At 44.3% G+C, this 25,478-nt stretch overlaps 1 protein-coding gene across 14 annotated transcripts in view; it reads left to right on the forward strand.

Moving 5' to 3' along the window:
• Nucleotides 1–25,478, forward strand: part of NFIA (nuclear factor I A) — a 343,582-nt gene that overhangs the window by 239,285 nt on the left and 78,819 nt on the right. For all 14 annotated transcript variants that reach the window (XM_015636078.2, XM_015636071.2, XM_033516520.1 and 11 more), the window contains one exon: nucleotides 20,991–21,065. In XM_015636078.2, the coding sequence (XP_015491564.1) occupies nucleotides 20,991–21,065 (75 nt within the window). The remainder of the gene's footprint in view (nucleotides 1–20,990; nucleotides 21,066–25,478) is intronic.

Below are 25,478 nucleotides of genomic sequence, written 5' to 3' on the forward strand. Positions count from 1 at the left end.
AGGGCTCGTTGGTGCATGGATGGTCCAAGGTCCAGATGTTTTGTGCTGGAGCTGGGGGTAAAACTAACACAGGCTGTGCACATTGCTGCTCTGCCACCATGGGAAACAGCTTTTTGGGGAGAGGCAGAACATCCAGAATTCCTCTGTTTGTTCTATGGGTGAGGAAATTTGCGGGAGGGATAATGAAAGAGGCCAGCAACTTCATCTGAAAGGCAGGAATATTTTATGAGGCCCTGATATTTTGCTCAAACGAGGGATTTTTTTTTTTCTGACCAGCTGGGTGGAACACCCATGTGGAAAATTCCCCACTTTTGTAGTTGCCTAATGGTATGTAAAAGCTTCATTTCAGTTGGCACCGCAAAGTGATTTTGCAATTCACCCAATCAAAAAAAAAAATAAAAAAAATAAAAAAAAGTTTATTGATTTTAAAAGCTTGTTAAATGCACTGGTTTGGTGTTGTGTTTTATAAACAAACTAGTTTTCAGAGAAGTGAGGATGACAAAATGGGTAGTCTGATGTAGTAAAGTGACTGCATGCCTGGGGATCAGGAACAACTGAATTCCCAGCTCAGCACTGCTGTGGACACTCTCTCAGGCTTTTATTCTCACTTCCAGTCGTGGAAACAGCTATCAGATAGATTTTCTTTTTTGCAAGTAGGATTATTTTAAACTTTTGTAGGGAAACCTTTCGGTCTTTTTGTCCGCAAAGCGGGGATATTTGCAATTCTGGCTTTCAGAGAATATTAAAAGTCCAATCCTGCTCTGCTCCATCAGGAGCTGAACTCTGGAGAAAGGCAGGGAAGATGTAGAAGAGAGTGGTGAATAACTGTGGTCCAGAGCTGTGCTGCTGCTGTCAGTAAATGGATGTCAGGCAGTGTTTGTGTTTGATGTGGTGGCACTGGTGAATTAATAAGTGCAGCGTAAAGGTGCAGACGAGGTGTGCTGTGCAAAGCAGGAGAATGCTGTGTCATTTCTGACAGGCTGCTCGTGGCTCTCGGGCAGGAGGACTGTGATTTGGTGGCTCAGAGTTGGTAGCACAGCACTTTGATTGTAGATCAACGAGTTCTTTTTTAAAGAAGTTGGTAAATTCTCCCGTTTCAAGTGAGCAGGGCAGCATTCATTATTACAGCTGATTACAAACGTGTGCCAAATCCATTGCTCAAACAATTTCTGAAGAGGGAGAGGCGTTTTTCTAAAGAAATAAAAATGTGTAATGCCCAAACCAAATGCTTTTTAGCTTTAATGCAGTCTCACTGCTTTGAGCTGCAAGTACCTTAACTGCAGGAAATGAAAGGCACATTGTTCATTGAAACATTAAAAAAAAAAAGAAAGAAAAAAGAAAAACAATGATGCGCCGTAACTCGCAGAACTAGTTTCTCAGCCTTACAGTAATTACACTGGACTTGTAAATATCATCTGTGCATTCTTTGCTTTAAGTAGGGGTTGGACTTGAGTATAAAACCTTAAAAAAAAAGCTGAAGTATATGCTTACTTTTCCATGCCTTAAAACAGAAAGGAAGAATTTCTGGTCCTTGAACTGTGGGGGAAAGAGAGAGCCACAGTGGGAACAAATGCAAAGAGAAGTTTCTTCTTTTCTAGGCAAAGCTGGTCACAGAAGGCATGATTTAGCTTTGGCTGGAGGAGGAGATTATGTGTGGGAAGACCCCTCTGCCTAAACTAACAGGCTGCAGAGTCCAGTCCCTTGGTGAATGCTTTCTCTCTGGTCCCAAATTTGGCATTCCAGGCCAGTGGGGTAACTTTGGCCAGTGGAAACAGAGCCTGCCTGGCCCAAGGCTTGGGCACTCTTCTCAGACTCAGAGTTCACCCTTCAGACCCCCATCCCAAGCAGAGAAGGAGTAGCTGCTCTTTGTGGTTGTCCCCATCACTCAGCCAGCCTTGCAGGTTAAATGGCAGCTGAGTGACATCCAGTTCCTTCCACAGCCAAATTTTTAATGATGGGAAATTTTCTGCCTTCCAAGGCTGTCCCTTCTGCTCAGGCCATGCCTGACCTCTTGTCTCCACTGCTTCAGGTGGAATCCAGCTGCCTCCCAGGCTTCCAGAGCTGCGACAGAGCTTGGTGCCAGCTCACCAAGGAGGTGCTGGGGTTGTCTGGAGGCTCCTCTGTCCTTGGAAAAGCCCCTCAGCTCTCACCTGAGGAGTGCAAGGACACGAGCAGTCCTCTGAACACAATGCTGGAACTGGTGCTGTTAGAAAATACATGGTCTCAGACGACTAACATTCCTGAAACACCTCATTTTCAGGAGATAACTGAGCCTTGCAGAGAAAGTTTTCCATCAGTTACAGCTGCAAAGGCAGTAATACAGTAACGGCAGCTTTTATTAATGTTCTTGTTCATGGGATTATTTGCATCAGAATCTTATAAATGCAAGAAGACTCCCCTCTCTTGTTTACAGAGCCACGCTGAGGAGTTATCACAGCCTGAGGGACTAATCTAAAATTAACTTTCTTCAGAAAAAGCTTTTAAAAAAAAGCCCTTAGCATTTCCAATAAGGAATCTCATCGCTGGCGCTGAAGTCAGAGCTCCTGGTGATGTCAGCTTGTTTGCACCTTTGTAACTTGCCAGGACCAAATTCTGAACAGATTTGCACCCTTATGGATCACGTTGTCTGCTGACTGGGAACAGCAGTGGGGAAATTTGTCCAGGCTTGGAAGCGGTGGCCGAGTCAGGGAGTTGTGGTGGGGTTGGTCTCTTCTGGCTTCCCCGGGACTGGGCAGGACAGGCTGTTGAGTCTAACAGGACTCATCAGCCAAGAAAGGTCTGGTGAGGTCCAACCTGTGTTTCATCACCCCCTGAGAGTGCCTGTAGGCAGCTCTGAGGGCCAGCGTTTCCCAAGGAAACAAAAGCAGATATGTCTGGTTATAAATTTAGCTTATGTGTGATGCAGTCTTGTATTTCCTTCATCTTATTCCATTGCATTACGTTCCCAAAAAGAACTAGAAATAGAGCATTTCAATCTTAATAATCTAGAATTGAAACTTTTCAGTGTCCAGGTGTATTTCCCATCCAGATTCATGATTGTCATGAAGAATCATCTGAATAACTAGGAAAGAAAATAACATTTTCCCCTATCCTACCACGTTGTCTTTTGAGTCCATAGTGTGAGGCACAGTTACACCATTTCCAGGATTTCTTGGGTCCTGTGGTAGGCTCAGGATTTAGCCTGCTTATCAGTGGCTGGCACTCTCCTGGGGGAATCCAGTGATGGCAAATGGCTCTGACTGTCAGTCAGGCGAGAAACGGGGACGTCAGTGGGGTCAGTCTCTGCTGGCCATGGCTGGACACCCTTCCCATCAGTGACCTGCAGTGCTCGAGGCTTGGGCATTGACAGCAGGCTTCACTTTTTACTGCTGCTAACCATTAACCTTCACAAGCAAAGCATTCCCACAAAAAATTCATCCAAGGCGAGTATGACAGGAAATATTCAAAGCATGAAATGAATGCTTATAGCATGACAAAGCAGTGCTTGAAAGACATGAAATGTTCATTACGCTTGGAGTGGCTGAGCACTGCAAAGGAGAGGAGAAATAAAAGTGTGGCTCCAGTATATATTTTTATTTCTCCATGTGTGTGTACAGAAAAAAGGCAGTGAACCTTTCCAATGGATAAGGTGCACAAATACAGCTGTGATTATTCTAAAAAGGAGTTTCAAAAATCTGTTTTTGTTCTGTTGCTCCGTCCCAGTCCTTTCCATGAATCTTTATCCAGGAGATAACAGCAAGGGCCATCTAGAGGGCAGCTCGGAAATGGGATGGCCAGGAGCAGCCTCTTAGGAAACTCTTGAGTTTCCCTTTGCAGGGTCAAGGATTTTCTTTGTCCCGAGGGCACCTCAGTGTCAGGTCACTGTCCCCTCCTGGGTGGCAGCGCTGGGATGGGCAGACAGCCATGGCACGTCCTGCTACACATGTCCCATGTTCCAGGACACAGCAGCTGGAGCTGTGAGCAACCACCAGCTTTCACTACAACTGTTTTTAATGCCTGTCTCCTTGAGAGAGTTGCTGTTTAATTAACAGCTGAGAGCTGGGTTGCGTCAGAGTAATTGCGGCCGCTGGAGCGGACCACAGGCTGAAGGATGCTTTGGAACACCACCCTGCCCACCAGGAAGCTGGGCACTTAGGGAAAGGAGTTTATTTGTGGTGTGGGCATCGTTTAATTTCTGTTGAGTGAAGAGGGGAGTTTATTAGTGGAGAGAGGATGTGATGCCAAGGTCTGACTCGCAAAACAAAACCCCAAACCTTTCTGTTTGTCTTTCTATGTAAAAATTCCCTAATGCTTGGTAATGTAAGACAAGGGGGAAATTTTACTTGCAGGAGAATTGCCTTCCACAATAACCGAGACAAAAAACACAAAACGCCCACACCAGAGCAGCATGATCCAAAATGTGAACTTTTTACGCCTCCCCAACCTTCTAGGTTAGGCTTCCAACCAAGTGATCTTTTATTATCAACATGATATACCCTTGACATAATTTGGCGCAGTAAAGCTTCTTCTGCTGAACTCGTGATTTCATTTACTAGATCTGATGAAAGTTCTGTGAACCACAGTAAAATGTGATAATTAGTAGTTTAATTCTTTTAGGGTGTGCGTATTAATTGAAAAGGCTTGAACTATAAATACAGGGCCTGTGGATAAAAGCTCCCTCTGAAATCAGTCGCTTCCCCTAAGTATTCATTACTCCACATCTATTTAGGTGGTGTCTCTTTGTGGCAGTGAGTGGGAACCCTCCACTCAGAGATCACAGCAGTCAAACCCAGGCTGGCTCACCGCTGCTCTCCTGGCCATGGGAAGTGCTCCCTGGCCAAAATTTCACCCTCTGTGGTCAAACCACTGGAAGTTAAGAAATGTGTGCTGGGAGCTGTGCTGTGCAGATGAGCTGGGGAGGCGCTGGCTCCCCTCCTGCAGAAGTCAGAAAGGGATGAAGGCTTGAGGCAGAGGTAGTGGCAGAGGTGGGTGAGTGGGTGGGTGTCTTTCTGTTTTCCAACAAGTCCACCCAAAGGCATCAGAGATTCCCTGAGACTCCAGTCCCAGCCAGTCTGGCACTTCTCAGCAAAATGTACTTTTCCTCCCATTTACACACTTATCCTTCACTGTACCTGAGCTACCAGCACCCAGACTTCTGGGGGGGGCTTCAGCCAGAGCTTGGTTCATCCAGATGGGAATGTCCAAGTGTAGATAAGGGATTGAACTTTCCCACTCACACTCGGGTGTTCTTTTGCTCTGACTTCCTGACCAGCACAGGAGGTGTTCTGTTGACTCCAGACCTTTCCAAACAGATCTATACACTATGAAAATGTGTGTCATTTTTTCACACCTTCCTCTGGCTTCTGCCTGTGGTGTAGTGCCTTTATGAATCTTGTGGTTTTACAGGTACAGGGTGGTTTGCTTTCAAATGGATCCAAACCTTCATACTCACACTTGGTTTGCACACTCAAAAAAAAAAAACCTGTATGTCTGCAAATATTTCAGATTCTTGGGTTCATCAGGTGCTTTCCAAGTAAGTTTGTTAACTTGGAAACAACCTGGGGTTGGGTGCCCCAGCAGGGAGGAACATGTGAAGGGCAATGCACAACTCCTGAAAGAAGCAGAGTGGACTGCTGCTGTTGTCAGGGAGGGCTCTTCAGTGAGACCAGGCTCCCAGAAAAACCCTCATCACTTCTGTAGATAATTTGATACCATTTTTTAATTGCAGGTACTACTTTTTGATTGCAGAAGTTACTAGCTGGGAACTGGAAAGAAAGCTTAGGGTGACTCTCATAGAGTTGTGAGAATAAAATCTCCTCTGAAGCCTGGCTCTAGTGTGATTGAAATGGAAAAGTACCAGATCCATTTCTTGGAAAGTGAGAAGGAGACTTTTATTTGCAATGGTCCGCAAATATTTTCCCAGGAGGTAGTGATCATGGCAAGAGGGGCAGGAGGGAAGGTGAGGCAAGTGAGCCTCTCTTGTAAACACACTCCTTTCACTCTGCTGTTGTTATCTGGCACAAAAAAGGACGCCACAAGTTGTTTACAGCAACTTTGTGTTGCTCGTTTCTCAGCTGCTCCTTTTTCAGTGCCCTATCTTCACTTGTACAACTTTATTTGTGGGTTGTGATAGTGTCCAGATATATTTGGGTGGTGGGGTGCTAGGAAGGTGCCAGTTGATTAAATGTGCTGCTTGCTATGTGCATTTCCATGTCTGCTGTCTTAACATTTTTTTGTTAACCACTGTTGCAACTGAAGAAAATGCTGAAGTTTGACAGTTGGGAGTTACTGCTGAGTATGTGCTGTAAACTATATCATCCCTCTGCCTTCTCCCTTTCTCCCCCTCCTGCTGGAACCAAATGATTTATAAAATGCCTTCACATTCTTGAGTGAGTTCACACCATCACCTCCAGGCACTGCACTGAGGAGTCTTAGGAGTGGATGGGAAACACAGATCTGATAGCTGGTATTTTTCTCTGAAAGTGGGAAAAAAAAAAAAAAAAAAAAAAGAGGCAAAAAAGGGCTGATTAAATTTAAAGGAGAAAAGTTTCCTGCTGTGCCCCAGAGTAAATCTGTAGTGAATGAAGCACTTTCTAGTAAACAAGAGATGTGCATGGTTACAGTGGGGTTTTATTATTACCCACTGCCATTGTTTTCCATTCTCATAAGATTCAATTAATGCAATCATTTTAGAGTGTCTCTAATCATTACCTCCCGCCCTCCCTCACTTGCACTTGAAGCAAGGGGATCTGCTGCAAGCCAGGCTCTGGTGTGAGCAGCCAGCACCTCGCTCCTGTCCCTGTGAGGGGAGCACAAGGAAATGATAGGGCTGCTCCAGGAGATCCAAATGTTTCTCTTCTCTCTGTCTGGCCTTTGCAGGACACATGGCCAGCACCCAGCCCTGGCTGTGGTGTGTCCTCCCAGGGGGCCACCATGGCACCCCAGCAGTCACCCTGCCCTAGCCAAGCACAGGGGTGTCAGCACCAGCTCTCAGACCATGCTGGGCCAAGCCTTTAACTGGAATTTCTTCTGCCAGGATCATAAGGGAGGGATACTGCTCTCACTCACAGAAAACCCAGACCCCTGTCCCTGTTATTTTTCTACTTTAATTCCCTACTCTTTTGATTTTATGTGTAACAGAAGGCTCTTTGACATCTGCATCTCCATCTGAAAACCTGCTGGTGTTTGGGGGGGTGTCCCCACCTGACCAGCTTTGCACTGCAGACCTCCTGCAATTTTCCCACATGTTAGACCTCAAAGTCCTGATTTTCAAAATCAGGGAATTCACATTCAGGAAGTTTCCAGCAGCAGAATGCAGAGAGCTGGCCCTGTCCCCCACGCCGTACAGAGGGGAGCCAATTTTATCGTACAGCCGAGCATGCCAGAGCTGGAGCTGCAGGAGGAAGGGAAGAGGTGAGGAGCAGGAGAGGGTGGACAGCAGCCTGACAGACTGAGGTGGCTGTGGTTTTCAGGCAGGAGGGGATCCCCACAGATTTTTGTGAGGGAAGGCTTAGAGCAGCGGTTGGGTAGTGGCCCAGGGCTCCATTTAAATCAATAACAAAGTGGGCTGGAAAGGATGTGACAACCTGAGCAAACAACTGAGGAATGAGGCAGCTCAGTGTTAGTGAATCCAGATTTCTGTCTGCCACAGCCATGAAGGATGGATTTGCAGTAAGACTGGGGGCAGTCCACTGTTAGGAGGAGAGGGAAGTAAAGATCATCCCGTGTACAATATAAATGTAAGTTGTTATTACGACTATTGCTATGTCAGCCGTAAACTGTTCCCACGAGAACAGAGATGCAGCATCATTGAAAAAGAATGTCTTACTGTGAAATGGGCAGCAGAAACACTGTGGCATTATCTGCTGGGCAGTGAATTTACCTTGGTGACAGATCATTATTCCCTCCTGCAAACGAAGCGGATGAAGGGCAGGAACACAAGGATAACTCAGCAGCACTTGTATTTTACAGGCTTCTGAATTGAAGAGACAAACAAACAAAAAGTAGCCAGATAAAACTGTAAGGATGGAGAATGTAAAGAGAGATTGTTTGGGGCAAGAAATTGGGAAGAAAGCAGATTTTCTTCCAGGTCTATGCTGATGTGATGCACGTATTAAGACACGGATCTAACAGTAGGCATTAAAATGAGACACCAGTGAACCTAAAATCCTTCCTGTAATCACTGGAGATACCAGGTCTTTTGAGAAGTAATCTCTCTCTGTTGAACCTGAGGAAAACCAAGATGTTTCAAACACTTCAAACTCTGGACAAGTCACCCACCCCTCTCCTGCTCATCCTGACAAGCCAGAGCAGACAGAGTTGCTCAGGAGCAGAGGTGGATCTAGCAGGGCATGTGGACTTGGCTGAAAGACTTCTTCACCATTAGATGTAGGGAGTAGAAGAGTGGACAGTCTATCTACTGCCCACGTGTACTTTTTCCCTTTCTGTTTTGCTTTTGAATTCTACAGAATGGGAGTTTCTTAGATAAATTATCGTTTTTGATAAGTGTTCATGTGCTCTGTGGAAGAATGTGTCTAGGGATGGGCACACTGGCAGAGAGAATTTCCTCCTCAGCTCTTCCAGTGAAGTTTTGTTCTAAACTGCCCAAATGAAGCCATTACTCAAAAATAAAAATGTTCTGCTCCAGTTCTTGTTTTCATTCTTTCATGTGTCTGGGGACTAAACTTCTGTGAAAAAGAGCCCATTCTCACAGGATGCCTTGCCTAATTTTGCAGACAAGAGAGGTTCAGCTATTCCAATTACGATGAGATAAGAATCTGAAATGTTTGGGATCGCATCCATCCTGAGTTGAACTCTAACTTTTCCAAAATCTATCCATCATTATTTTTCCCTTTATTTCTGCATTTCAGTAATGCAAGCAAAGGAGGAACAGAATGCATCAAAAACCATAATAGATGGGCTTTCTTTTACCTGAGTTGCTTTAGTTTAATGTAGAGCTCTCTGCAAGTTAAATTCCTTTTCCTTTTTCATTTTTTCCTGTCAGCTTGAAAGAGTACAAAATGTCACAGGCCAGACTGCTAAGTGTGGCCCAAAATATGAAGTCCTGGCCTCTGTGGTACCTTCAGATTGTCTGGAGTACATGAGGACAGGGCAGTCCCCCCCAGTGCCATGTTTCTGCATCCCTGGGTATTGCACTGTGCCACACTCACTGACTGCTGGGATGGGTTAGAGGGTCTAGAAAGGCAAATCTTCTACCACAGGAAGGGAGTGCAAAGGTTTAGCTGTCCAGCCCAGCTTCCAGCAACAGATTCATCCCAGGTCCTCACTGGTACCCCAAGAGCATGTCTGAGTTGCTGCTGCAGGCACCCTCCTGGGATGGGACATCCCACCAACATCATCCCAATTCCCTGAGCACCTCCCCTGGAACCACCCACTCTGCCACACACAGTGAGATAAACACTTGAAATCAGTGAAGGATGAACAAGGTCCCTCTCTGCCTCTTCTGTTTACTGTGTTCATGTTGAATTCCTCACAATGAGTGAACTCCCAGGCCCCCTTTGGGCTACAGCTTGAGCAGATTACACGAGAAAAATAAACTTGATCCGTGTTCTGACCTGACCTTGGCCTGAACCTGAGAAAGTGAATGCCCCTATCACACCCACATGTGTCTGTAGAAGTACAGTAAACACAAACGAGGGTCACTGGCCCTCTCTGTCCTGCAGTCCCAGGCCAGGAGTCTGGAGTTTTGGGCTGTCGGCCCAAGTACTTGTTAATAAATGTCCATTCTTAGTCCATAAAGGAATGTAGACAGGGCATCCTGCCCTACAAAACACAAACTTAGAATGAAACGGAAAGAGAGTCTCAGTCGTGGTGCAGAGCTCTGCTGCTGGTTTCCACATCCAGCAGTCTGTTCCCACTGGATTTATGTCTCTGGTTTGGGACTTGGCTGGGGCACTGCCCACTAATACACTGGGTGTCTGAAAGCCTGCTTAACCCTGAGTGCAGCAGAGCTTGGGAAGTCAGTCAGTCACTCACTGGGGCATCCTCCTCAGTGCTTGGGGGAGGCAGAGACCTGGCAGAGCCTGGGATATGAGCCTGGAGAGCCGGGGTCACCCGGGATGGGGCTGTGTTGCTTCCAGGGGTGTGCAGTACTTTGCCTGTGCACCTTCACTCTCCCAGTGGAGCCAGTCAGAGGCAGAGGATTGCATGACGTGACAAATCTCTTCCCTCCCCAGCCACAAGAATAACTAAAGTGTGAAGTTAGTTAAAATAACTAATATTTTATCAATGATAGGGAAAATAGCTAATAACTAATAATCTAAGCAGTAGACATCACCCTACTTAGGACTAAAAGCTATCAGAGTTGGCTCTGTGCAAAGAACAGAGGAGTAAGAGACTCCTGGAGGGAACACTCCAAACATTCAGTTTAAGGGCCAGCAGGTAAATAGACAATATCCTTGGAGTTTATAGTGAATTCCAGTTTGCTCACTGTTGGTGGCAGCTGAGAAGGTGTAAAGAAGTAGCTCTGAAGGGAGAGGAAAGCCATGGGGAAAGGTGGAGCTGGCTGATCCTCGTGACTTAGCTTCCATGCCCAGCTTCCTTGCTTTCACATCACATTTGTACAATCTAATCTTGGGCAGATACTTCCACAGCTTCCATTATCGTGGTGTCCTGCCATGGTCTTTGAGAAGTGCCGTGGTGTGAAGAGAGAGGAGCACCAGAAGGGGAGGATGAGAGGAACCAGTGGGTGAAATCACCAGGGTTTGTGTCTGTATCACCCAGCAGAGTGAGGCACAGGAGCTGCCCTCACCTGACCCTGTCCTCACCAGCTCCTCCTGGACTCTGGGCTTTCTCAGAGAATCCTGCCATAATACCTGGATACATGGATTATTCCTATAACTATAAACTAACGTGAACATTAAAAACCCCCAATACCTCTTTTTACAGCCCCCTAATTCTGTGTCTGCAGGGCTTCAGACTCCCTCAGTGAGGCTCCAAACGTGTCTGAAGGGTAACCTTGGAGGGTGCACTTACCTACCACCAGCTGAGGGAGGCTTTTATAGATCCTGAAATAATTACAGCATCCTTGAGTGCAGTTGTATAATTTCTTGGCAAAATACTAATTAAAATCAGATATTTATACACGATGTTTATTTAAACTTAAGACTTATTTAAAAGAACCTGCATACTTCTAGTAACTATGTATCACAGCTTTATTGAGGATCGTGTTTTTCATGCAGATTGAGTTCTCGTGCTCCGTTATCAACGTAAATGAGCCCATGGCTTTATGTTCAGGCCTGAGTGCTTCCAGGGCATCTGAATCATCCTGGTATTTCATTTCACCATCTAAAATTACTTTTGAAATACTATATTTTTTTTAGCTTGCTGTGTTATGGCAATTAGAAATCGCTGTGTTTACTAGGCACAGAGAGTCCAGCAGAGCAGAGTGTTTAATGTGATGAGCAGTGTTAAGAGCTCAAAGAAAAGTCAGATGCGTGTCGACACATATCAAAGCTGTTCTGCTGCTCAGAATGACTGTTCGTGATACTTGTTTCATGATAAACTTCCTCAGAACATGATGTTACTGGAAAAGAAATGATCCACTGTGAGAAACACGCAGGTGACACAGTTGAGTCAGCAGCTTGCAGCAGTGACACAGGCTTACGTTTATAAAAATCCCCTCTGAACTTTTGTCTCCTGCGTGCATACATCAGAGCCTTGAAATCTGTCCTGCTTCTTGTGCTCACTTGGTAGCTGGTTAAACTAGCAAAGATCTTCCCAGCAGCCTGATGAAGAGGTAAATTCCAGGCCTTAAAAGTCACCAAACTTACCTCTTTCATAAGTAATTTGCTGTATAAATGTTGGTATCTCCGGTGACCACTGATATCTCCGGGGAGATGATAAACATGGAAAAAATAACAGACTGCTGTGGAAACCAGAAAATCCTACCTCCCATCCGAGAGGGTTTAATTATTGGAGTTGCAAGCATTTCGCCGTGCACAAGCATCTCGGCATTCATAGGTGGAAAGTACCTCATGCTGTGTTTGAAATATCAACTGGATTTAAAAGAAGGCTTTGTGCTTCGGCATGGACCTTTCTTAGCCTCCTGCAGATGGTTCCTGTTGCTGAAAAGAGACATGACTTGTGAGATGGGGAGACCTCCGTGCTGATTTTCAGTGCTGCTCTAATCCCGCTTTACACCCATAAAGGACTTCAGTCCTTAAGCCTTCACCCTCTTTCTCCTAAATATTAAAATTATTTTCCTGAGTGTCATACCATATTAAAGCAGAATGAAAATGGTTTTAACAATTGCTGGCATGGGGCTTCTGTACAGCATGTGTGTCACAAATCATGTCACTTTTCAGCAATAGGGCTGCTGCCAGCGGGAGGCTCAGAAATGCTCATGTTAATCAAAAATTTTAATTTCAAATCAAATTGACAGTTTACACATGGTGAGAAATGCTTCTCACCATGTGATATTTCAGTATGCTACACTGGGCAAAATGGGTGCACTTTCCTGTTAAGAATTTTGACTACAGTATCTGCAAATTTATGGGTTTCAGTGTATTGGGTATGGTAGTGGTTGATCTAAGGGAGCCCCTTGGAGAATAGGAGACAGAAGGGTTTTCATGCAGCCTGGCACTGGTGAGCCGCTGTTGGCACATGCTGCTGGAGAAATGACAGGTATTCAATAAACATCACTATGGTTAAGAGGAAGATTTAAAGGAGGGAGGGGCTGCAGTGCTATAAACAGGATTTGAAACAAATGTGCTTATTTCAGCCCGTGATTAGTCTGAATACCTAAGTATTCCACACCAGTTTTTAAATATCCTTACATTTATTTTCACACTGATGTTCTTCACACAGCATGAACAATAATATTTATGGCATTAATACTGTAGCTAAATTCTAATTTGGAGCAGTGTAAACCCAAGTAGACTCTCGGTGTTCCAAGGCACGCTCCGGCGGCGTGCGGACCGGAACGCGGCCACAGCACACGGCCCTGCCATCGGCTCCTTCCTCCTGCCAGCAGCTTCCTAGAAACCAGGGGACAGATTCAGGAGGCAAAATACCAGTTGATACTTGGTGAGGAGTGACGGGAGCAAGGATGGGTGATGGAGAGAGGAGCAAGGGCAGCGGATGGAGCACGCAGCCAAGCGAGTCGTACAAACCCACAGTTTCAGGCTCCACCAGAAATAAGGTGCTGACATCAAAAAATGACCAGTGGATAGAACTATGATCCTTACATTACTCACTTGAGGAAGCTTCCCAGCTGTCTGGGGTGAATGCAATGCTGAGCTCATGACTGGGACATGATTTTACAGAGGCCTTGGAGATGGAGATGGGCAGGGATGGCAATATCCCCTTCTGGGTCTTCCCCTCCAGTGCCCATATTTGCCATGGGGTGGGTGGGTGCCTGTTGGTGGGTGCCCAGGGAACACCCTGCAGCACCACATCCTGCCAGCTTTCCCTGGAAGCCCCATTTGGACACTGAGTCACTGGCAGTATCACCACAGACCTTGGAGATCTCAGCTGTCATTGCTCATGTAACCAGGGTTGATATGAAAATATGAAGATAAATAACTCCTTCATATTATTATTTTCAGGGAGGCAGACTTTTCTTTTTATTACTCTTTTTATTGTTGGATGCTATAAATATTCCAGAATTATTATCCCAAGGTAGATTTCATCTCATTTACTTTGAAACGATTTTGAGGAGGCACATTATTTTATAAGCTGCCAAATGAGTATGACCATTTATAATGATTTTTTTTTCCCCTTCTTTTCTTTAATATTTCATTTTTGGATGGAGGACCTGAAACAGAAATATGGTAATTTAAGACATCTGTTGTTTTTCAAGCTATAGGCCCCTATCAGTATTATTGCAGGTTTTTTTTATCAAATTTGGTTTATGGTAGACAGGGAGATTCTAAATTTTTATCATTATATCAAAAATCTGTATTTAACTGATTGCTCACACACACGAGTACTGAAAAGTACCCAATGATGTTAGGAGCCATCAGAAATGAAAACCCACACCAGACATCTTAGATCTTGGAATGGTTTCCATTACACAAGGTCCTTAATGTGAATTGAAATGCTTTCAATGTTTCAAGAAGACCTTTGTCTTAAAGAGAAAGGAGCTATCCGTGTGCCACCACTTGGACAAAACCTGACGTGATTGATTGCAATCTGTAATCGGTTCATTAGCAGTAATAAGTTTCCATTAATTCCACTATCTCTGCACTTAAATATAAAATGAGTTTGAATCTCCTAAGAGCTGAGGCTGCAGTGGATCCATGCAGGATCAGGCTGTTGGTGGCACACCTGATGAAATGTTTGCCGTGGTCCACATTTATTCATTTGCAGCCCTGAAGCTCAATATGACAAATATCAACAGCATAATTAGGCATTTTTCTCATTGGAGATTCTAAAGAGCCATAAGTAGGAAAGGTAGCTCACAGGGAGAGCATAACACATGTATTTGTGTTCTGATCCACCCCTGGAGCATCCCTGCTCAGGTGGGTTCCGTAGGGAACGCTGAGTCCTTCCTCCAAGCCACCCTCAGCAGATGTTGATTCCCAGTGGCCACAAACCATATGGAAAAGGAGCTGAACTTCAGCTCAGGGCACCCACAAAAACCAGCAGTTTTAGACAGACAATTTCACTGTCTGCTGGATACAGACCTTTTTAGCTAAAACCCAAAAAGGCAAATAATTTACCAGTGGTTTTGCATATTGTGAAGGGTTAACAAAACTTTCATTATCACAGTCTATTAAGCCAGGACCAGGAAACAATTTCTAATCAACACTCAGATCTGGGCAGGGATTGTGCAGTCTTTTGTAGGAGGCCTCAGATCTGTGTTCTCTATTCTCACATGCTCACTTCCAGCTGTTGTCATTGAAATCCCACATAATCTCCCCGGGTCAAAGGGCAGTCATCCATGACTGCCGCTGTTAGGAGGTTATGCTGATTTCTGTTGTCAAATATTGGCCCTTTTCTCTTTCAATCACTCCCATTCTACTTTTTTTAACAAGAAAGATCCAGCCTAGAATTGTATTACATGACTTTAAAGTCTTAAAAGTGTTCCTCTATTGTACTAACACGACATGCCCTGGACGGTCTAATCCATCCTGCTATGGGCCACAAAGAAAGTTCTGGCTCTTAAAACCTCAGCCAAAGGCAGGTAGTGAGTCAGGGAAAATAACAGCATCTGTGACATGTGGCCCCACAGTTATTTTCCTAAGAAAATGTACAATTTGTCCAAGGTGAGCTATTGCTGTGGCATTAAAATGATATTGGAAATAACAAGTAGGAGTGGGAGCATTTGTCAGGGAATGAGAGAGGTTTCTGCATCACCTTTAATGTATAATGTCTTGCTTAACTCTTCTATAAAATGTCCATGAATTTAAAATGTGGTCTGATTTACCATGAAAGGTTTATCATTTGCAAATTTGAGGAATGCATTTTGTGCAAAGCAATTAAAATAAGGCCACCGTGGCAGCTCTGGTGATCAGTATTTGGGGGCTGCTGGTAGATGCAGATTTCATTGTTCCTACATGCAGTATCCCAGCCTGGTGTTGTCTGCCATCAGAATGGCACAGACATTCCCTTGGACAGAATATTGTGGCTGGCATAGAAGGTCTCTTCCATCTCCATTTTTTATTTTTTTTTTAGATTCAGAGTTAGTTTTTTTTAGATATACAGCTTAACTCCTTGGATCTTGCTTTGTATTTCCAGCGTGGGATAGAGCTGAGCTATTTCTCAGCAGTGGCAGGGCTGCCTCAGCTGGGTCAGCACAGCCTTGATAAACTCACCTTCCAATTAAGCAGAGTGTAAATGTTACCAAAGTCTCGACTGAAGCACGCATGTTCAGTCCTTCCCTTTTTTTGCTGGAGAATGCAGATTAGGAGTAACTCCCTCACCCCCATCCTCCTCAGCCAGAGCAGCCATGGAACAGCTAATCTTTTGGGAGTCCTGGGGGTGAGCCGGGTTCCCTCTGATAACATCCCCTCTCTCCAGGCCTGCGTGTGCTGTGTGATACAGACATTAATTTTCTCATCCACACTATTGCTCTGCATTGTTTGTGAAACATGGGATTATCTAGATAGAGGATAAAACCAAAAGGAATCAAGTTGCACTTCGAGCAGAGAGGGCTTTTCTTTTAATCAGGCATTTGGTTAAGATAATAGGCTTGAGACCCTAATTGATTTTTACTATTTTAAGGTTTTAAGATGGCTATGTATAGTGAGATGCTGAACATGTAAAAAGCTTTAGAAATGGGTTCAGTGCTAGTTTGGGGGACTTGTGTAATTTCAAAACGCTGAAAAGGAATCAAAGTCTCCCCAAAAGCTGCTCTCTGAAGCTTAATACATTGTCACTCAGATTGTAGTGGAAGAAAAATAACTGCATTTGGACTTCTTCATCTTCAAAGGAGTACCCCTCTCCCAGTTTTATTTAAGCTTGGTTCTCAGGAAACCAGCTGTATCTCTGTTTAGAAAACACCTTGTATATTTATGGTGCAGTCTAACTATTTTATAGCAAAAATTATACTGTTGGATTATGCAAGGAAGCCTGCTAATTAAATAACAATAATACCTTGAGCACCTTGAAAACATCTTCAGATATTCAATTAAGGAACAATAACCCAATGAACTTTAACCTATAGACTATATTCAGACTTTCTACATAAAAGTAATTGCATCAGTCATGATTTTCTCAAGCTACAACACAAGCTCTTGATTGGTAGCTCAATGTCTGAGACTCCTTTTTACTGCATTAATTGGGAAAGCAGACAATACTCTCCCTGTAAACTCCATTTTAGGATGAAGGTTAGTTGCCTTTGTACACGTTTACTCATTGAAATAGGAATGTTTGCTTAATAATTCAAAACAAATAGCACTAGACAACAAATCCTAATCCTGATTTCTCCTCTGCCAGTGTAAATTAGGAGAAAATGAGGTGAAACTCCATTTGATCAGTGTAGAAAGATTTGTTTAAAACTTCTTTGAGAGAGAGATCAAAATTAGGCTCCAGCAATTGAAGCCTTTTCTTCTGCCTTCTTTGCTGGGATCCAAAAGAAGAATATGTAAATGGCATTGGGAATTTTCTCCCCAGTCAAAGCAGCCACCAAGTTATGGAAAGATGTTTTCCATGTGGTAGCTGGTACAATAACGTTGTTCTGTTTGTGCTCAGTGATTTATTAGTCACTATCCGGATCTGCTTCATTCAATTTGTTCATATTATCCCTGGGTATTTTCCTCCCTTAGGGGAAAGATGATCATCCTTGTGGGCCAAAGTGAGATTTTAGGTGATGAGCTAAGTCCTACCTGCCCCTAGACTTGTCTGAAGGAATGATTGAACCATTTATTTTAATTCCTCCTGAAGGTTGTCGGCCCACCTTTGTTTGGCAGGGCAGTGAGCACGTGCTTTAGTCAGGCGTGTGATGGATATGAAGCACCTGCTCCAACAGCTTTGCTGAGTCAGGGCCTGCCCTGTGTGTCTTAATTTGTACCCAAAATTTCAGTGAATGAACTCTGCAAGGTTCATTTTGAGCACCTGCTTTACTACCAAGCTGGGGCTGTTGCACAAAGCTGCAGACACAACCTGCCATACACAGCAGGTTCAATGTCCTGTCTCTTGGATATTGAGTGAAATTATCACAGTGCAAGTATTTCAGTAAAGTGCCCTATGAAAAGTAAATCTTTGGAGCTTTCAGGATGTTTAATCATCCTTTCAGTGCAGGAGCTTGTTAATGTTAACATCTGCATAGGCAATTGCTTGACTTTACCTCTTTTTTTCTTCTCATTCAGAATTAAGTGGATCAGCCAAATGGATACATTTTTTGCATTTTGACCCCCGTTAATAATGTTAGCTTCACATCTTTTGTCAGTGCTGCTGTTTCCCAGTAATGCTTCTTCTACACATTTAAGTTCTTTGTGCAAAATTTCCCTCATTTTCTTCTCTCACTGTTATGCCAGCTCAAAAACGAGACTCTCAAAAACAAGAGTCTTAGGCCTGGATTTTGCAGTCTGAGCCATCCAGGCAAACCTTTAAAAATTCCATGAGGTTCTACTGAAATTCACAAACCAACTGCAAATTCACAGACCAACCAGACCTCAAAATACATTCATAATCTGGCTCCAAGCCGAGGGCATGGCTTTTGTGGGTATCAAGGCATTATTAATGATTGGTGAGACAAGCCCCCAATTTCCTAATGTTTATAAGTAAATATCAAATTGGAGAGTTGGGAAATTCACCTTTCATTTGTGAAATGTTTATTTTTGGTATTGAAGGATGAAAATCTAACCATGCTCGTTGCGTGCTGTTGTTTAATGATTACTATTACATGTACTCCCATAAGGAATGTTCCTGCAGGAATAAGTGGACATTTCAAGTGCACCCAAGTTAGGAATATTGAATTCAGCATGCCCAAGATAACTTACTCATCTTCTCTCATGCCCTGAGAGTTAGAATGAATTTAAAATGGCACTTTCATTTCTGGTTTCACCTATGTGTGACAGGTTAAAGTAACACGGTTTGCCTTGCCACAATCACATTTTTACTGGATAATTACAAAGTTCTCTGGGCTTTCCCTTTAAAAAATCAGCCAAACACCCTACCATGGCTGTGATTCGGGGTTGTTTGGTTTGGTTTTTTTTCCCTTCCATATTTAAATTTCACCTTCACTCTCGGTGCAGCAGGAACCTGCCTGGGGGATGCAGGTGGGAGTGGACACCAGAGCAGAGCCAGTGCTCTGTGCTGTGGAGAGAAACAACACGTGGCAGATGTTCGTGGCATTGCTGGATGCACTTCTGGAAGTTGCTCAGATGCTGCCATGATGAGCACAGTGTGAGAAGTTACATAGCATGGACTGGCTTCCCTCCGAAGGGCTCTGCGGAGTAGTAAGCGTCCTGGCCCCCATCCAGCAAGGCACTTAAGCATATGCTTAATTTTAGGCACATGAGTGGTTTCAGTGAAGACCTAAGAGAATTATTTTTAATTCACAGATCATTTAATTCAATAGGCAGGTCTGCTGCAGCATATGAAAAGTAGATCTTCATATTAAAAATACTTGGGAAATCGGCGATGAACAAACGTTGTGTATGGGCAGCAACCGTTTCTAAAAAGCAGAATGGGGTAGTCATCACCTTTATTGTGGGAAAATACAAAGCAGATCAGGCAAAAGCACTTACAGCTATCTGGGAGCTATTTCTAAATTGAAAATAAGGAAAAATAAAAGCTTGTGAGAACATTTTTTTTCATTTGAAGTAGAGAAAAATTTATTCTCTTGATGTAAATAAAAACCTTGTTTGCAGATTGAGGAATTTGTTTGTGTTGAATTTCAGCATCAATTTCAATATTTTATAGTACATTTATCTACAGCTGGAGCATGACAGATTTGTGTATATTTATATGTTTGTGTACATAATACATATGTATACACACATACACAAGGATGCCCAAAGATATACATATACACAGTTTGAAAACTCATCATTATTGCTGGAGTATAAAAACATGCCTGATGCAGAAACTTGTCTCGAGTCTGTTAGCTCAGAGACTGCGTTCATCTGGCACCGTGGGCTCCTCGCAGAAACAGGGAACTTCTTCTGTGTAGGAGCAGAATTCCATGAGATGTTGGCTGGAGGTGAATGGCTCACCTCCCTCTAGATCTCTCCCAGACCTTTCCCTGACACACTGCCTGAAATTCCACCCTCTGCATTCCTGTACGGACGATGAATTATTTTTGGGTGCCATTCCACAGGTAGAAATGGCTGTGGGATATTCTGGGTTTGTTTAAACAACCCCAAAAGAAAACCAGCAATACAAACGTCCAGCTGGCATTAGTCCTGTTGCTCTGGTCATTAGAGAAGGGTGCACAGGTATTCCCAGCATGAGCGTGGGGTGCAGGAGAATATTTGGAATGCGGGGAAATCGTACTGAGCCCGACAAACAATTAACGACGGAGCAGATGGTGCCCCTGCAAAACACTCAATAATAAATGTGTGCGTGCGCCGGAATCAGTGACTCTAAGTAGGACAACCTAAAAAGGTATGCCACTTATCCTGTGGGCAAGCAGGACTTTACAGTTCTTTTAATAATCCCTTTATCCTGCGATTTCTCCTGTGACCCTGATTTCCAAAGCAGGAGGTCAGCCTGGCCGGCCGAGTGCAGCCTCCCTCTAATTGAAGTCCGGCTCTGTCCCGCCTGAGCTGCCGGATCCCTGCTCCTTTGTCACTGAGCATACCCGTGAAAATTAAATGAACATTTGGTGGTAGGCATGTTTGCAGAGAAGAAGGAAAATACTGTTATGTAAAGTGCCATCACATTTTGATACCGAGTGTAGAGGCATTCCTTGCACAAGGGAGGCGAGCGTGGATGCGTCAGCCCTGCTTCTTACAGACAGTCCACAGCTCAAAGTTAATACTTTTTCTTATGCAGAGATTTATTTTTCTTTTCAAAACTTAGTTTTAAATGTTAGAATTGCTTTTTTTTTTTTAGTTAGTTAGTTAAAAAGGCCTTAATTTAAATTTTTTTTAACCATCTGCTCTCTTAAGATCCCCCTGGTGTAACCTTAGAAAAATGAAGAATACATCTTTAAATCTTGTTTGGTTTGAATGAATGGGTAGATAATCCTGATCAGATGTTTCTTTAGAGAATAATGTTTAAAACGATTATAGAACTTAGCTCTCCTGTCTGTTTCCTAGGTACAGTATTTTCATTTCAGTTGTGAAGTCATTAGGGGTCATCCAAGGTAACCGTTTATTAAAATAGTCCTCTTTTGTTTCAGATTTCCTGTTGAGATGCTTTAACATGTAAAAATCTCCCTGCTGATGTGTCATGTTAGCTTTCCTAACCTCTAGATAGAAACCACAAAGCAGCCTACATAGCTGTATGACTGGTTACCCACCTACATAAACAATAATTACTGCTAAGTGGGAAATTAGATGTCACATTTTAAGTCTAAATGAAAGTAAACTATTTGAGAATACTGTCATTAAATGCTTAAAGCTAATCGCAGTTCTCTCACTCTGTTTGTTTTGTAGGACATTTGGGCTTCCAGGACAGTTTTGTCACATCAGGTGTTTTCAGTGTGACTGAGCTAGTAAGAGTCTCACAAAGTAAGTATCATTTTGGGGCTGGTTTATGTGGTTTCTGAAATCCAAGTTGGTTGTTGGCTTGGTTTTTTTTCCCCCCTTTGATTCTTATTGTTCCCTTCCTCAATTCAAAAACAGCATCTTGAAAATTAGGACTCTCTTCTCCCCTCTTCTTGCCAGTGGGACAGCATTTATGTACCACTTCTTTTAATGGGTGAAAATAAATCAGCAGAATTTTAAAGTGAGCTGATATATCATTTGATTCTCCAAAATGCATGTGCAAGTTGATAAGCTCATCTGGTATCCAGCTGAAAATGGGCAGAGTGCAGACAAAGGAATGCAGAAATCAGCTTCTCCTGGATCCCTTGCAGGATCCAAGGGCTGTATTGTAACCACACCTCTGGAAATTACCTGATCTGTGCACATAAGCCTAGAAATTTTCTGATGCTGTTTTTTCACATTGTGTTCATCCATGCCATGTGGACATGTCTGTGATTCTTGGGGCTGTCCCAGTGCAGGGCCAGGAGTTGGACTTTGATGATCTGTGTGGGTTCCTTCCAACTCAGGCTATCCTCTGAATTTGGGGTTTGTACCACCTGCAAGTTACTGAAGTCATTAAGAACTGTGCCAACTTCAGCCCTGATAATCTCACTCACCATGACTTCCCCAGGCCCACGTTTTCCATTAGCTGTGTGGAATTCTGTCTTCTGGAAGGATTTGGGTTTTGACCTTTAAAGAATGCTAATGCCCCCAGAGTGAGTGACACACTGCAGCATGGTCATTACAGACTTGTCAATACTGACTAACAACACTGAATTAAGAGGACCTGTCACCACCCTGTTCCATTGATCAAAGGTGCATTGATTGTGTTCTGCTATGACATAATCCAGACAGTCCAAGGAAAGAGTATGGACAGGGTCTTGCAGAGACACTGCTGCTAAGCCAGGCCTGTAGGAACAAGTCCTTTAGGGATCTAAAAAATTCTTCCCTGTGAGGCTGAAGGGGCCCTGGCACAGAGAAGCTGTGGCTGCCTCATTCCTGGAAGTGTCCAAGGCCAGATTGGAGCAACCTGGAAGTGTTGTGGAAGGTGTCCCTGCCCATGGCAGGGTGGAACTGCATGACCTTTAAGGTCCCTTCCAAACCCAAATTCTGTGAATCTTTTCTCCAGCTACTTTGGAGCTGTGGGATAATATCACATTATCACAACTCACCACTGCTCCAGGTGAAACCCTCAGCTGTGTGCTCCTTTAAAACTTTAGGGTGCAACCAATCCCTTTAAATGATAAAAATGGTTCTCCTCCTGGATAGTAGAAATACTTACTTGTGTGCTGCTCTGGGCATGTAATTTAAGTCACTCTGGGGCTAGAATCTAACTGGCACAAACCTAGTAGAAAATCTGTGGTTTTGAGTCAGAACACAGAGTTTCTCAGAGGATTTTCCTGCTTTATTTCCACTCTTGGAAAGACACTAGCTAGTAAATTTGCTTTACATTCAAGAAAAGGATGGTACAAGGAAAGCATGATGAATGGGACATACTTGAGAGCTATGTGCCCTGGAGAGAGGCTGAGAAAAAGAAAACATTTCCCCTGAGCTTCCTTCCCTGACAACTGGTGGGAATTTTGAGAGAAGGGCAAAGTTAAGAGGACTCAGAAGTCAAGAGGAGCTGCTGAGTGCTCAGCACATTTGCCAATCAGTTCACTTGCTGAAGTGCTTAAGCAGAGACTTTGGCATTTAACTGGCTGTACAGGGAGCAGACACTGGCTGGTACCTGCAGCCAGGGTGGACAAACCCAGGTTGTCACCGGGGTTTGAGCGTCCCCGTGTTGTGTCACTTCATTTCAGCGCGACAGCATGAGGCTTTTGAAGGCTTCACCCTCCCCCTGTGCAAGGCATCCCACTTCCCCACAGCCTTATCTTGGCTGGAGGAGCCCTGCACAGCAGAGCTGCCTCTGGACTGTGTCAGCCGTGCTCCATGTGTGCACTTTTCCTAGGAAAGTGCCCCACTCCTGCCTGGAGCCTTCCCAGCCTCCCCCAGAGCTTGGCACTGACCTCGTGAGCATCGTGTTTCAAGCTTATTAATTTTCCCTGATATTTTATTGTAACTAAACTGAAACACTGGGTATCAGAAATCCTAGCACTCAGCATGTTTTGCAAATTATGAGCTGTGTCTGAGATGTTCCCTCTGCTTGCAGTTGACGTGCACCACCTTTAAGGATGGGGCACCTGCACGCAGGAAGAGCATGGACTTTATTAAAAATAAGGAAGAAGGTGTTGGTGGGAAAAAAATACAAAGATTCAGCTTTTATCTGTTCCAGACACGGGGGTTTGCACTGTTTTTCATGGGCTCTTTAATAATCCTGGCAGGTCAAGACCTCAGTTTTATATCCTGTCTACAAGCCAGCACCTCTACCAAAAATAGTGTCCCCAAAGCATATCGGGATATCACTTCAGAACTGACTCAGAGGGAAGAGTGCCAGCAACTGATTTAGCTGCACTGCTTTTGATAGCACCCTGGATTTTCCTTGGAGATGCCCCAGACATGTACTGACCAGCCTTAACCTTGTTTACTTTATGAGGTCTGAGAAGCCCACAGCCTGACATGCCCTGGCTACCCAGTAGGATATGTTTAGTGTCAAGTCTAGCAGCATATTCCCAGAAAACTCAGTATTAATTCATATGCTCATATTCAAAGAATTATTTAACATAACAGAGCAACAAGGTAATTGCTGCATATTTGCCTAAATTGGTATGCAAGGTCTTTTAAAGTTAATGTAACCCTCTCTGGGCTGTCTGCATGTTTCTGTGTCCTGATTTGAGACCAGTCCTCTTTCCAAAAAGGTCCTCTTTGTGTATGCCCACTGTTATTTTTCTCTCTATGCTTGCTTTTGGCAATATCATGATAGAAATAAGTGATTTCCCCCAATTTTAACTGGCCCTCGGCAGCTGTTATATAAAATTAATCTTACAAAATATTGTGGGTAGCAGTTATGTGCCAGGTTTGTTTAGTAAAGTTCCCAGAGGTCCACATGACAAGGAGCCTCAAGTAAGAGGCAGTTGTCTCCATCATGCAAATTTGGGGAATGAATTAATCAAGTGAAAGGTCAGCTGTTTCTGTTATCTATCTTGCCTATCAGTGCTGATCATCACACTTTCTGTGAGCTATTGAACAAGTCTAGACTGTGTTGGTAACAGAAACTTGCTTTCTTCAGTCCTATAGATGCAGATTTTCTTTCAAAATGCTGCCCAGCTGCTGAGTCTTGCAGAGTCTAGTAAAACAGAGAAAAGAGATCCTAGATGTGCATCTGAAAAACAAAGCCTCCTCTCCAGCCCATCTGATGTGGGTGTTGCAGCTCATGCTGTCAGTTCTCCTCCATTATCAGCAGGCAGAGGGTGTGAGCTCCTCTCTGAGCGTTGTCTGTCACCCCAGATACTGGGGAGACCCTTCCAGATAACAGAGGCTTCATTCTTCCCTCTCTGGAGAGGCCTGTGCTGACAACAAAAGGCTGGGAGGCAGAAGCCTTGGAGATGGACGGGGCTGGGGACTGACAGCCAGCTGTTGGCCAAGTGAAACCTCCTCCTTTTCTCCCCTTGTTAGGAAATATTCCCTGGCTGTGGGCAGCTATCTCGGGGTGCTGGAGGAGAACCTCTGCAGAAGGTGCTGGCAGAGGGGTGGCTCTGCTGCCACCTTCCCTTGGCCAGGGCTGGGAGGTCGTGGCAGGCTGGAGCAGGGGGAAAGGCACAGGGAATGCATTCCCCCCTCCTTGGCTTGGAGTCTGCAGCATGTGCTCTTGTGCAGGGAGAGCTGCTGGGAAGATCTCCTCCCTCAGAGGTCATTCAAGCAGCCAGATAAACTGCACTGCCCAGGATGTGAAGAAAGATTTAGGATTTATGAACGTTCACTAGAGCCAAATCAAACATATTTGTTTGGTGGTGTGTTATTTGTCAAAATGACATCATTTTTCGTGCTGATAAACAAGGGAATTCTGACTGCACCCTGGCCTGGAAATGCCACACGTTGGGTTCAACGTGTGCTGCGAGGAGCAGTGCAGGGGGACTCCTCATCCTTCTCCTGAGCCTGTGGCACCACAAGCACACCAACAACCTGCTCACTGCTGCTGTGTACACACAGAAATGGTCCAGCTAATTATCAGTTATATATTGAAACACTCAAATTCCTGTGGGCAGGACGTTCTGGGGAGCTCAGGATCCTGGCACACCGATGCAGCAGGTGCCAGGCTTGGGCATGGAGCTCTGGGGATGCAGACAGGGGCTGAAGTGTCCTTGCCATGAGGGGTGGAGAGGCATTGCCAGCACTCCAGACACAGAGCAAGGGTGCCACTGAGGAAATGCAGCCTCCTCGTGCCTCTCATCCAGCTTTTCCCACCGGGAGAGTGAATCCCAGCAGGTCCTGGGTGCCTTTGGAGAGGTGTGGGGTGCC

Source organism: Parus major, chromosome 8 (assembly GCF_001522545.3).
Source record: "Parus major isolate Abel chromosome 8, Parus_major1.1, whole genome shotgun sequence".
Taxonomy (NCBI): Eukaryota; Metazoa; Chordata; class Aves; order Passeriformes; family Paridae; genus Parus; species Parus major.